Source organism: Protomyctophum parallelum (genome assembly GCF_964188405.1).
Source record: "Protomyctophum parallelum genome assembly, chromosome: 7".
NCBI lineage: Eukaryota > Metazoa > Chordata > Actinopteri > Myctophiformes > Myctophidae > Protomyctophum > Protomyctophum parallelum.
The window spans coordinates 41,227,373-41,241,339 of NC_139705.1; the positions used below are offsets into that span (position 1 = coordinate 41,227,373).

General features: G+C 41.7%; 1 protein-coding gene across 2 annotated transcripts in view; it reads left to right on the forward strand.

The window, feature by feature from the left end:
* LOC310861626 (copine-9-like) overlaps positions 1–13,967 on the forward strand; it is a gene marked incomplete at both ends in the record, with an annotated part of 103,764 nt that overhangs the window by 17,654 nt on the left and 72,143 nt on the right. Inside the window, 3 exons of one of the 2 annotated variants that reach the window (XM_083769157.1) lie at positions 4,418–4,464; positions 9,867–9,970; positions 11,685–11,724. In XM_083769157.1, coding sequence (XP_083625283.1) covers positions 4,418–4,464; positions 9,867–9,970; positions 11,685–11,724 — 191 coding nt within the window. Of the gene's footprint in view, positions 1–4,417; positions 4,465–9,866; positions 9,971–11,684; positions 11,731–13,967 lie in introns of both variants that reach the window. The other variant, XM_083769156.1, reaches the window with a different exon arrangement.

The window sequence follows — 13,967 nt, forward strand, 5'->3', positions numbered from 1 at the left end:
CGAATACAACTGTAATTGACACAAGGACTTTTCAATCACACTTCACGGAATACAAATGATGGAATTCTGAGTGAAAGACTGGAGAGAGGTAGACAATGAATGTGAATGAGAGACAGGGAGACAGACATGGTACGACTGGTCATGGCTGTACATTTCAATGCATTACAACACTATTACTGTTAGGGCTTAGGGCATGTCTCCTGGCAGAGATTTGACCCTTAAGGGCTGTATTTTGCGTGTCTTAAGTACCAGGTCTTATTACTTAACTTGAGTAAACTAAAGACCTGGAGGCGTGATCAATGCTCTTTGGCCACTCAGAATAGCCAAATGGCATTGATCACGCCTCCAGGTCTTTAGTTTACTCAAGTTAAGTAATAAGACCTGGTACTTAAGACACGCAAAATACAGCCCTTACTGTTTAACACAATTCTTTTAAGAAAAGTATGTTTTTGTATTGGTAGAAGTGTCCATAACTGGGTCAAAATGAGCCTGTAGTGTATGTATATCTAATTAATGTGTAAAAAAGAAAAAAAATAGTGTCTTATAATGTTTGGTTCATAAATCAGTCAAATGACAAAATAAAATCAGATCTGCTATTTATGCCCCATGACACCATTGTATGGCAACGAATAAACTAGGGCTTTTAAAGGGTATTTCTTCACCAACCAGCTCAGTGGTCTTACCCACTGACCCCCTTTCCACCGGTTGGTTCCCAATGGGAACCGGTTCAGTTCTTTTTGGTTCTTAGTCCATGAGCCAGAGCTCCAAAATTGGTGGGAAAAACGAGACCTATATTAAGTTGTTTATAGCAGGGGTCTGCAACCTTTTTTAAATTAAGACACCAAGTGAAAGATTCCAACATATTTTGCTTATCCTTCTTTTTTAAATATTTTCTTTCACGTTGTTATAATGATCATTAGACTCAGGGCAATAACAGAGTTCAGTTTTAATGAATGTAGAATGCAGGATGTAATTTACACACAAATGTGAGGGACATTTATTTGACTGCATTTTTTTTAATTGTTTATTTAAAACCAAAAATACTCTCACACACTTGCCAGTGTGCCAGTGATCACCCTCCTTTGTGCCAATGTTGTCACTGGTGCCTAAGGTTGCCTACCCCTGGTTTATAGGATCAATACAAGTAAATGAATACATGATAACCCTTCCACAGTAGTAGCTTTTTCATATTTTCTATTATTTTGCATATTTTCCTACATAATGCCTCATTAAAAATGTAACATTTGTAATACAATAAATCATTGTCTTCATGTAAGTAATCAATTGGGGAAGTGTCATGGTGATAACAATATAATATAGGTATGGTTTTGCCCACTCAATTTATAATTAATGTTCCAATTTTGGAGCTCTGGCTCATGGACTAAGAACCAAAAAGAACTGAACCAGTTCCCATTGGGAACCAACCGGTGGAAATGGGGCCAGTGACTGTGCACCCTGAGATTGGGAGGTCTGGGTTAAATGTCGACAGGTGGTGTACTGTACTTCTACATCATGGCTGGTGGATATACTTGCACATTAAACCACCTCACAATACAGAAACAGGAGATAGGCTCCTGTCACATGTCTTGGCAAGGCTACTTATTTGATCTTTATTTCACAAGTCATATTTGAGTAATGGCAACAACAAAAAGCTATGGAGGATGAAATTGACTGTGACTCTGCGTTAAAAGTATGACATGGCAGACGGACGTCACACTGATGTAAAAGACCAGTTGATGAGGGAGAGAAAACACAGTGCATGAGAAAGAACAAATTGAGATTAGATGACCCAGAAAAGTGCTGATGCTTTGAAGAGTCGTTTGTAGGCAGTGAGAGGCACAGGCAATCAAGGAAAGAATAAAGTTAGAAAGAATGTAATTATTAATTAATACTTCTGTATGGATGGATGCAGTCACTTCTAACGTTACTGTTTCGGGGGAGTCTCTATTTTTTAGGAGGTGGTGGGTGAGAGCGTACTTTATTCAGTACCGGTATATATGTGCGCACAACATACTGTACATAAATGCTATGCACAAATAAGCATGCATGTTGAGTTGTTGACAAGTGCTTTACTAATAGCCTATTATTTAGGAAACTACATACAGAAAAATATAAATTCATACAGGGCGGTGTGATTGCTTGGGGGGCCTGAGTGTTAATTTCATTCTGAAAGTGTAAAAATGAACCTGGGAAAACTCCCTTTTTCATTTTTATAGTTTCAGGAATGATCAGAAGGCTGCAAAAATCAAGAATCCCCCCACGGCAATGTGTAGAACAAACCTTCATTTAGCATACTGCATTATTTGGCTACTTACTAAAAAAGTAAGATATTATTTGTAAACTAAATACAATAAATAATTTTGTCGAATCCCTACCTTTACTGTGACTGTGACGCTTTTGATCCAAAATATAATAGACTCTTCAAAACCTGACTTAAAATAAATATAACTGTATGAAATGAGCATCACACCTGTCACAGACATGCGCAGAGCAAGTTCAGTAAGGAAACCTCAGTGCAGTTGCTGCCGGCCCTTTAATTGGGCCGCCTCAGCATCACGTTCACATGATTCACTTCATCCAATCACACACTCATTCCATCTTCATACCGGCTATTTAAACTGGAAGTTTGCACTGCTCAATCTGCTTGCTGGCTTGCTGCTGCACACACTGATACTGCTGCGCTGCTGTCTGCCTAAACTTTTGCTGCTCACCCTCCTCCACCCCAGCTACCACCTGTCGTTTTGGATCTGCTGTTTAGGTACGGGGGATTCGGATTTGGAGTCCCTATGGTTAGGACTGATGCGCTTGATCTGAGTACCTAAAAAGCAGGTCCAATTCATCACCAAACCATAATAAATATATTGCTCATTTTATATTCAATAGATATATATTCCATCCATTCTTGAGTTGTCCTGACGGAACTCTGTTTCTTTCATTCATCCTCATATTCCTCACTTGCATCTTAGCTCCTCCAACAAAACAATGTGAAAATTAGATGTGAGGTTGAAACGTGAAGCCGGTAAAATTGATTCGATTGGTAAAATGAATATTGTTGTGGGACGCTTTCACACTATCAGACCGTTGACAGCGACATTAATCAGATGGGGGTGGGCCGCGAGGTGTTACATTCTGATCTTTCATGCAACAACTTCTACAGTAAACATGGCCAGTTACAAATTGCCGCCATCTGTAAGAGCTCTTTTATAGAGCACCGAAGTTCTGACGTAACTCGCTCATCCCTTCGATTCCCCTTGTTCGCGGAAGTAATTTCTCTATGGAGAATAGCATGGGCTCATCTTATCATATGAGTGAAACGGAGAGAGAGAGAGAGAGAGAGAGAGAGAAATAGGTGCGATGAACTATAAATTAAGGTTACAAATGGACCAGTGAGTGTCTGGATTTGACGTTGATGTCATCATCACAATGTGTTTTGTTACAGTGGTGAGAAGCCATGGTGCCCTACCGCCTGCCCTCATCTGCCTCCTGTTAATTGCTTGTTAGGTGGGGAAATGCGTTTTTAATTGTCCACTGACACAGACCATCTAAAGTTCATTAGAGCTAATGCCCGCACGTTGGACGGACGGACGGACGGACGGACGGACGGACGGACGGACGGACGGGCGCACGCACGCACACATGTAGCAAATCTTGGTCTTTCGTGGGTGGTGTGCCTATATGCTGGTTAGTGGTTAATGGTGTTGGGGGTGCGTGTGTGGGTTTGATACCATAATAGTAATCAATCAATCAACTAATCAGTCCTGAATTGGTATTCCGACTCCTGATACACCACGATAACATAATTGTTATCGTGGTGTATTGATCTTCATTATAACTATGAAGATAATGATTATGGAGCTGGCCTGTTCTGACATCACAAGCATGTTCTGACATCTGCATAGACTCCATATTTGGGCATGCCTGATAAAGAACTCCATATATGGGCATAAAAGGGACACATAACTGTAATGTGGCATGCATTTCCAAGTAGGCCAGTGCCCAACGGGCACCGCTCTAGTAAACATGAAAAAATGGGAACACTCAGTAAAAGTTGAATATTCCAAGATTCAAATATACTTGGTAAATGGTACTTGAGTAAAAGTAATCAATTACTTTCCACCACTACTTTACCATCCCCCGCTTGCTATTTAATAAAGCACTCCAGGTTAACAATGGTGGTCTAATAGTGGTGTTAATAGCTTATTGACTCTGCCTCAGCTGTAATCACACTGGACGTGGATCCCATTGATTTGGTTAGTTTTGTACCTGTCAGCTGTAAGAATGCGCCATCGTCTGGGGCAATTAATTACCACGCTGACTGTCTGTCTCACAGCTTTAATTATAAACTTTCTTCTAAATTTCTCCTCTTTTCTTCCCTCTCCCCTTGTCTTCCCTGTGACCCCCTCCATCACCCCTCCAGTGGTAGTGTTGTATTTGCAGGCGGCTGGAACCAAGGAGTGGAGAGAGGTACTGTAAACTGAACTATATCATCATTTATTTAACTCACGACCATGATCACATGGTTTGGAGCACAAATTCATAAAAGTATACAATCGAAAGTATACAATACATTACAGATTACACGATATACATAGACATATCGGAAGGCTTTCCCTGTTTGTACAGTGGAAGAACATTTTTCAGAAAAGCACCCAGTTTATAGATTCTCTGATTCCCCTGTAATAACCGTGTCTGACTGCATAATGTACCCAAACTCATTGTAGTTGTTTTTTTGTTTGTGTTTGTATTTTTCATCATTCAGCAAGTTCAAATAAGGCATGTTTATTTTAAGATTTTTCCCCACAGAGAATGCCGGAAGTTAAATGCTAATTGTTCTGTAGAAACGTAGATATTAGCATATTGGCATTGGAAAACGTCCCACATCCCTGTCATGTTTAATGCACGAAGGGGATGAATATTTCTTCTCCTGTGAGGAATTGTCATCTTTTTCCTCTCTTTTTAGACACCTGAAGGTACAGGAAAGACAAGCTTGGCATGCAGCTTGTAGTCTTGAGTGACTTTGGAATTTCAAAGCTGCAAATTTCACATATCACACATCTCTCAATATTTGCCAATTGCCATTGACAATGAGAGGAGAAATTAGGTCAAATGTCCGCCAAATATGACGTAAATCTGTGCCAACACAAACATTAAATGCCATTGACAATAAAGGGAAAATTTACGTCATATGTAGACGAGCAAATTAGTTAACGGTTAACCGATTTGCTCGGCTACATATGACGTCAATTTTAGCCGCTAACCAAAGACATAAATTCAGTTCAAAGAAAGAGGAAATTAGGTCGTATGTGCCTCAAATATGATGTAAATTTTGTCCCCTCATATTTGCCATTGACAATGAAAGGACAAATTAGGTGAAATGTCCGCCAATATGACGTAAATTTGTGGCAACACAAACATTAAATGCCATTGACAATGAAGGGAATATTTATGTCATGTAGACAAGCAAATTGGCTAACCAATCACATAAATTCAGTTGTTCATGAGATGATGTATAATGATAAGAGCGCCCCTCACTTCACACAGGTGTGATTTTATATACAGCTTTTGTCCCCACACGTCTCAAGATTTGCCATTGACAATGAAAGGGAAATTCAGGTCAAATGTCTGCTAAATCTTGTTCCACACATCTCAAGATTTTCCACTGACAATGAACGGAGAAATTAGGTCAAAATTTAGCTAAATATGACGTAAATTAAACATCAAAACATTAACCGCCATTGACATTGAAGTGAAAATTTACGTCATGTAAACGAGCAAATCAGCTAACCAATCACAGGCAACAGGCATTCTGATTGGCCAGTATGAGATGATGCATGATGATGTATAAGAGCGCCCCTCACTTCACACAGGTGTGATTTTTTATTTATCTATAACTACTAATTCTAGAGATTCCGTCCTCAGACTGCGTCCTCAAACATTGTGCAACACTCTCCTCATCACGAGATTGCCCCCTTCTCCTAAGTGGCTGGAGCAATTCATCTGAATTTGCACAAAGATATTGACCAATGCAATGACCGTTCGTACGCACCAAATTACGAAGCCCGTTTTTCACTCACCCAAAATGTTTATTAACGTTCAAGGGCCCGGGCTGTGTGCGATTGCTTCCCCATGCGCAATCACAGTGTTTAGTGGCGGCACCTGTGTGGTGATATTTGGCATCCAAACGTCCTCCATTCACCTCCTCTACTCAATCTCTCTCTCTCTCTCTCTCTCACCCTCTCACGCACTTACGCACGTACGCACAAACAACCTTCAGTTCAAAACCCTGTCTACCCTGCCAATTTGCCTCTTTTTTCTTTCCGGAGGCGTTATTTATCCACTGGCGCTGATGTGTCGTCAGGGCTTTGATGGTACCGATCCGCTGGTTTATAGACGCCTCACACGCCCTCATCCTATACATGACAGGACCTAATCAAAAACACACCATGAACTTGCACCATAATCAACAGAGCAAACATCCCGCTGTGGGCCCTTGCTAGCACACACATACAGCGAAATTGTGAGTGCATAAATGCGTTTGAGAGCGCTTAAGAGCAAACCCAGACAAATCCTTTGTTGGCTTTGACATAATACCTCGTTAGCACATCACGCCTTGATAGTGAGACAGAGATAGAGAGGGGAAAAAAACAGAAATGCTTGAGGATGGAGAAAGATATGACAAGAACAATTCACATGGAGATAGAGGGTTGGGATGGAGATAGAGGGTTGGGAAGTCACAAGGTGAGCAGTACAATGAGTCATGTCCCAGAAAAAGAAGGCAAAACGCAGATGAAGCCTGTAGGCTGGTCAAAGGAAAAGGGTTAGGTGTAAGGGAGGGGCGAAGGGATCAGGGCAGGTGGTGGGTGTTGTTCGGTAGCAGGGTTTAGGCAACAGGGCACTGGGCAGGTCAGGCAGCTATAGCTGGTTAGGGGTTCCCAGTCACAGAGCTTCTGATTCGACAGAGGAGAAAAATAGCATCTGTGACAAATCAGGCATAGCACAGATTTCTGCCGGTGTCTCTGGTCTTCTTCATTTCAGTCTCTGAAGGGGACTGAAATGTGGGAGAGAGGACTTTTATGCCGGGCAGGGCACTGGGCAGGGCTGCAGTCTGTCAATTCCTCCTTAGTTCCAGATTTTTGTACTGGGGCCAGTTTACTTTTAGCCAAGTAGTAGCCTGACCAGTTTGTTTTGAGATGTCTACATTAGATGTCATGTCTTCTTTTATATTCCTGATTAACTGACAAAGGACGCAATCGTTCAGAAATAGTGTTTGTTCACAAGGCGGTCAGCCGGCTCTCATTGACTCCAACGTATTTACGGTTCAAGTTTTGTGTGACCTGACTGTATCTTGCCAGGGCCATTCAGATTTAAAGGAATACGCACACACACACACACACACACACACACACACACACACACACACACACACACACACACACACACACACACACACACACACACACACACACACACACACACACACACACACACACACATTTCTTCATGGTGAATGAAGAATCAAAAAATGGGGGCCAAGATCAACAACAGCAAAACTTATTATTTTCAAAGCATTGTCTTGTTTTGGATTATTGATTCACTGTGAAGAAATGTGACAAAAACAAACATTGTCCACAAATTCAAGGGCTTCACGGGGTCAGTAATTGATAGAATTGTTTGGGGTTGAAGTATTCATTTAACTCTGAGAACATGGTACAAATGCCATGGATACATTCACACGGAAGATTTTACTGTATAGATTATCTACAGCTACCACTACCCCCTGCTATTAAGACACATTTTCCTGGGTAACTAAACAATCTGCCACAGTTCACACACAATGCATCAGCACCTATTAACCAATCAGTCCCCCATCGATAGATTATCAGCCACTAAAATAGAAGCGCAGAGAGGGGATATACCACAGGATTTCTCTGCTGGGTCGATATCGCCAGGTATACGGTTCCGATATCCAATAAACTGGCTTGGTATAATGGATAGGATGGTGGGTGGAGTTGGGACTAAAGGACATGAGCAGGGGGTATTGAGGCTGTTTCTGAAGGCAGTGCTAAGGATCAATAGCTCATTACACCATGTTGTCGGGGACAGAGATGGAACGGTCCAGCGAGGGGGATTACTGGACTGATTGTGGAGGAGATATAGCGAGGATGGTGGACCGTGGGGGCTGGGACGGGACGGGAGGGCGTTCTGGGGAAGGTGGGCCGTGGGGGCTGGGACGGGACGGGAGGGAAGGTGGGCCATGGGGGCTGGGACGGGACGGGAGGGCGTCGAAATCTACGTCATGTCTCCGTGGACATATATATTAGCTCATGGACTTTACCAGGACATAAAATGGAATTTCTGTCATGGGAGAGATCGTGTTTCAGAGAAAACTTTAAATTTGTTGTTGCTGTTGTTATTGGGTTTACTCCGGTTTTTTCCACTTCTTAGTATTACAGTAGCCTATTTATTATATTTTCATCATATTCTCATCAAAACATTTGATTGGTCCAGCTTGGTCATAAATTCTCCCAGAAGATGAACTCAAACTTTAACATGTTCTGATTTTGGGGAATAATATGGGATTTTTGAAAAGGTTTATACTTTTTGAAATATTAAAGCCATGACTGAATTCAGTTCAGAGCCATGCACAAATACATTTCTGTTCAACATTCAGTTTAAACGTTTGGGTAATCCAAGACTCTGAACTATAAGGTGGAGGATGGGGTCGGGAAGGCAAGCTTTGCCGCAGCAGCAGCGTGTGGCAGCAATTGAAAAGCTGAGATCTAGTGAGGGAGCCGTATTTAAACGGACCGCCTTGTTGAGGAAATGAGCTGTGATTGGTAATAATAATAATAATAATAATAAACTTTATTTATATAGCACCTTTTTTTACAGTGTCTCAACGGATTTAATCTGGGCCTCAAGACAGAGGTCAGAGTCCAGTAGTACACCCAGATCTTTGGCTACTGGTGTGACATTTGCTGACAAGGAGTCGAGACAGTTTTGTAGGTGGGTTCTGGAGGCGAGAGGGCCAAACAGGAGAATCTCAGACTTGTTAGTGTTAAGTTGTAGGACGTTTGAAGACATCCAGCTGGTGTGTAGGAAAGCGTGGCTGATTGCTTTCAATCAGCATACTGACAGCTGATTACAGCTGAGACGTTTGCGACTCCCGTGCCCTGCTGCATGAACTAACAATATGCTTCTGTATATGTTTCTTCAGGAACGTTAGTTCAATCTAGTGTTTTGTCACTGTCGGGTAGAAACCACGTATTGGTCAAACTCTGTGGGTTTCGGACATACAAGGTTTTGTTCTTTGTCATCTTCATCAATCACAATAATATGTGTGATGATAGTTTCAGTGTCTAGTTTGTATCTGTCTGGTTACACTTTGTATCTGTATTACCTGTGGATGGAGTTTTTTGTCACCTGAAACCGTGTGTGCACATTCATTATCAGCCCGCTATCCAACCGCATTAATTATATCATCATGAATATATAATCAATTATATAATTTGTATTTACCGCACCAACCGCTGCCTGTAGTCCACCGTGTTGTTGTTTTGCACGGACCCCAGCCAACGTGTATACTGTATAGGCAGCTAATTTGTGCCAGATGGATGTGTAATTGTATGTAACAATGTAATTTTTTTTCTACTAACGCACACCGATATTTTGGGCGTTTTAAAGCTATAATAATATGCCATTAATTTATTTCCTGCATTATTTCACCCGCGGTTTATCCAATATTAATTAATAATATATTTAATTTACCCATGAAATCCACCCTAAACTGCGGTTACCTGCGGCTAAATCCGCCATCCGCAGGCCTCTAATCTGTGTGGTGACCGTTTGTATCTGTTTGGTGACAGTCTGGCAGGACAGAGGTGATTGACAACACTCTAAACCCGGACTTTGTACGAAAGTTCTTCCTGGACTTCTACTTTGAAGAGAAACAAAACCTGAGATTTGACGTGTAAGTAACACCGCCTGATCTTTCTTTTTAAGTGGTGCAACCACTTCCTTAGTAGCTTTGTGTGTGCCTGGCTGACTGGCTGGCTGGCTGGCTGGCTGGCTGGCTACCTCTGTCTGAGCACGGAAATAGCATTTAGTTGGTTTTCAAAACCAAGTGTCACTGTTGTGCAGCCTGGCTAACACACACACATCACATTTAGCGCTATCATTTATTGAAAAATTATTATTAATCGTCGGATCTGTGCTGTCAAAGAAACGTTGTTTTGACCAAAAATGCCATCTGGGACAAGGAATAGGAGATACAGGCAATCGAAAGAAATGGATAGAATGGATTATTATTATGGCGACGGCGATCTAAGATGGACGATCCAGTGTTGTGCTAACAACACAGCTAGCTAACCGGCTAACGTGAGTAGCATTATGGGTCGCTTGATCGAATGCACTATAAAAGCGCAATTGACATTAATCATCGGCAATGGTGTTAAGCGTCAGTATCAAAATTAGGCTTCAATTGACAAAGACCTTCGGCAATGGCGCTGAAAGTTAACACATTACCTGCAGTCACAGAATATTTACATTCACATTCCTCTGATCGTTGATAATTAGATAAAGGAGCGCAGATAAACATGTGAAAGAATCATCTAGAATGGAAGTGGATGGGAGCTGTTTTTATAGCGATCACGTGATTTCCTAGTTCCTGGTTTCAACGACAGTCAAACTGTGACTCAAACGGTGTCAATTGTGGACGGTGTCAACCAGGATATATTTCATTTGTTCAAATATGCGGATGATATGGCCCTGGTTGCCTTACTGAAGAAGGGGGACACAGCGGGGGAGGAAGCATACAGAGTACAACTTGTAACCAACGCCTCCACCTACTATGCAAGCTCACTCCTTTAGAGTGAGCAAACATATCATGGAAACAGTCTATAAAAACCTGAACTAAACTAACTAACTAACTACTCCTTCAAACTAGTGCTTTGCATAAACATTAGTTGAGTAGAGGTTTGGGTTGTGTAGTTCCTTTACGTCAACTATTAGACAGTCCACCTTCAATAGTTGCTCTGTTGATTAGAAATATTCCCAAAACGTCTCACTGTTCACTATTTTAGTTCAAACAAACGCAAACAAAGAGGACTCTTCCCATGCATACACCATACAACACGGCAGTGGCTCAGGAGTAGAATGGCAGCTTGGGAACCGGAAGGTTCCTAGTTCGATTCCCAGAGTTAGGGCCGATTCATACTCCAATTTTACCGCTGTTTCGGCGCTGTAGTGCCGAAATGATTTTGGCTCGTCAGAAAATTTCAGGAGCACCTTAGAGCCGACTTTAGGATGGTCCCCGCCCCCCCCGAACCTCAAATGATTGTAGGCTCTACAGAGCCGAACCGACTTTTATTCGGCTCTAAAATAGGAGTATGAATCGTGTAGTAGTGTCAAAGTGTTCTTGAGCAAGACGCTGAACCCCTAATGGTTTCCTCCGCCATGTGTGTGTGAATGGGTGAATGTAATGCACAATCTATGTAAAGCACGTTGGATGAAAGCGTTATATAAATACACCATCTACCAGTATGTAAAGCACCTTGGATAAAGGTGCTATATAAATGCACCATCTATAACACTACAAAACCTGATTATGCATGCAAGGACAGAGCATTAGGAGAGTGCATCTTATTAGCAACGGTCTTACCAATCATAATATGTTCTATTTACAGGTACAATGTAGACTCCAGAAGCTGTAGCATGTCTAAACACGTAAGCGTGAATATATTTTATATAAATGAATTCCTTTTATACTTTGTTGTATAGATAATGTCATGCAAAAGTAGTGAAAATGGCCGATCTACAAGCTCACAAGCCATTGCATAAGCTTGTAGATTTTCACAATTTTTGAAAAATGTATAACATTTATGAACATTATTGAACTTCTATGCCTATATTGACACACCCAAAATACTGCCAGGTTGGAAGTGGTTGAGTGTGACTGTGGGTTTTTATAAATATTGAACCAATGAAAAGTATTAACTAAGATGCATTTGAACACAGGTAATAATTTTCCAATTCCTGAAAAGTAGCAGTTTTGGACAAGGTTTTTGCCTGACAGCGACGATTAGCAATCACCTCGAGTTGGCATGAATAAAATGTTGGCATGAATAAGATATTGGCATGAATAGGATGTTGACATGAATAAAATGCCTGTCAGTGGATCTGAAAGTGGGTTCCAGGGACCTCACAGTTCCCTGAGAGGCTTTAACTCTGAGAGTATTAGAGATTTTGTCACCCGAATCCGAGTGTGCATATTTATAAAAAATAAGCAAAAGTGTATACTGTATACAGTAGTATAGCCAATCCACAAGCTCACAATGCGTCGCTGGCTCTCTGCGACGCGTTGTGAGCTTGTAGATCGGCTATTTATAAGTTGTGTCACTCACCATTGCCGACAGTTCACCAAAGTTACGGTTGTATATTCCCATTCCCATGGCAACAAGGCTGCCGTCCGTTCAGTCATTCACGTTCGCACATCGCAACGAACGTCTTTTCATGTGGCATACGTATATCCAGCCCTCGCTCCCATGCAGTCCCATGGAACAGAGTCCCACGCCAAACTTATATTCTTCCCTTCTGTTTCAGTTAGTTGTAAGTTTCTTTCATACTCTCAGCTGCCTGTTAGCCTAGCAGCTAGCAGACCTATATTGGTCCTTCCTTAGCCAATATAGGCGTCTGATTTGTGCCTGATGAAAATGTTAAAATACTACTAACGCACGCACGTCGCACGCCGATATTTTGTGCCTTTTAAAAACTATATTATAAGCCTAAGGAATATAGATGGATGCCATTAATTTATTTCCAGCATTATTTCACCTACGGTTTATCCGATATTAATTAATAATATATTCCATTGACCCTAAACCGACCCTAAACTGTGGTTAACCGCGGCATCCACGGCTAAATCCGCCATCCGCTGGTCTCTAGAGAGTATTCAAATGGAACAGAATGAAAGGGTGATTTGCTGATGGTGTATTCTCTTTTATCCTCATGCTGGTCACATCATGTGAGAGAGCAGAAGGTAAGTAGCCTGCATTATGTACACTCATTGACCCATTCGGACCTGAGATCAGATTAAAAAAATGTCTTCTACATCCTGACAGTTTTCATCTTGACCTGAGATCAGATTCTTTAAAAATGTCTTCTTCATGTCAGTCGTTCTTCGATTTTTCAAAAATAGCAGACCTACAAGCTCGTAGCGCACCACTCAGTGGCGTGCTATGAGCTTGTAGATCTGCTATTTTTGAAAAACCAAAACGGGTTCCCGCCTAAAATGGGATAATGACGGCAGAAGAAATCCCTGACTGCATTGCAAGTTAGACACCTGCTATTTGCATGGTAGACCAAACATCTACCACTCAGGCAAGAGGGAATAATACCTGCTTGTCTAGGCAAGATCATTTGCTTCATACATTGACATAACAACGCGTCATCAGAGCGGAGGGAGGGGCGTCAGCTGCGACTCCGTGGCTCCGCCCACCCCCCGGGGTAAGATTTGTGATTTGTGATTTGCTCTCGTTCACTGCAATGCAATTTGCGGCATTTTCAAAACAATATTGCGCAGAGTAGCGATTATCTAACGTATTTGCAATGCCATACGTTGAAAGATCTGTTGCCCGCGGACAAGGCACGTTACCTCCGCAAGTTAGATATTATCGGCATAGGTGTTTGCCGTATGTGATTAAGGATTGGAAAAAGTTGCATTGGCAGCCATAGAAAATTCTGCCCGGGGTAAAACACCGGATGTGATGTTTTTGGGCGTTCCTGTCTTGTTAAAAAACCGGCTGTGACGTTTTTGGGCGTTCCTGTCTTGTTTCGTGTCAGTGTATACAGTATCTTCCGGCAGGGCTATTTTGTCAACCAGAGTAGGGAGACCATCTCCAACCATTGCAGATGTACTAATTAATATAGGATTATCTCTATACCATTAGTCAGGGGATATTAATAAAATC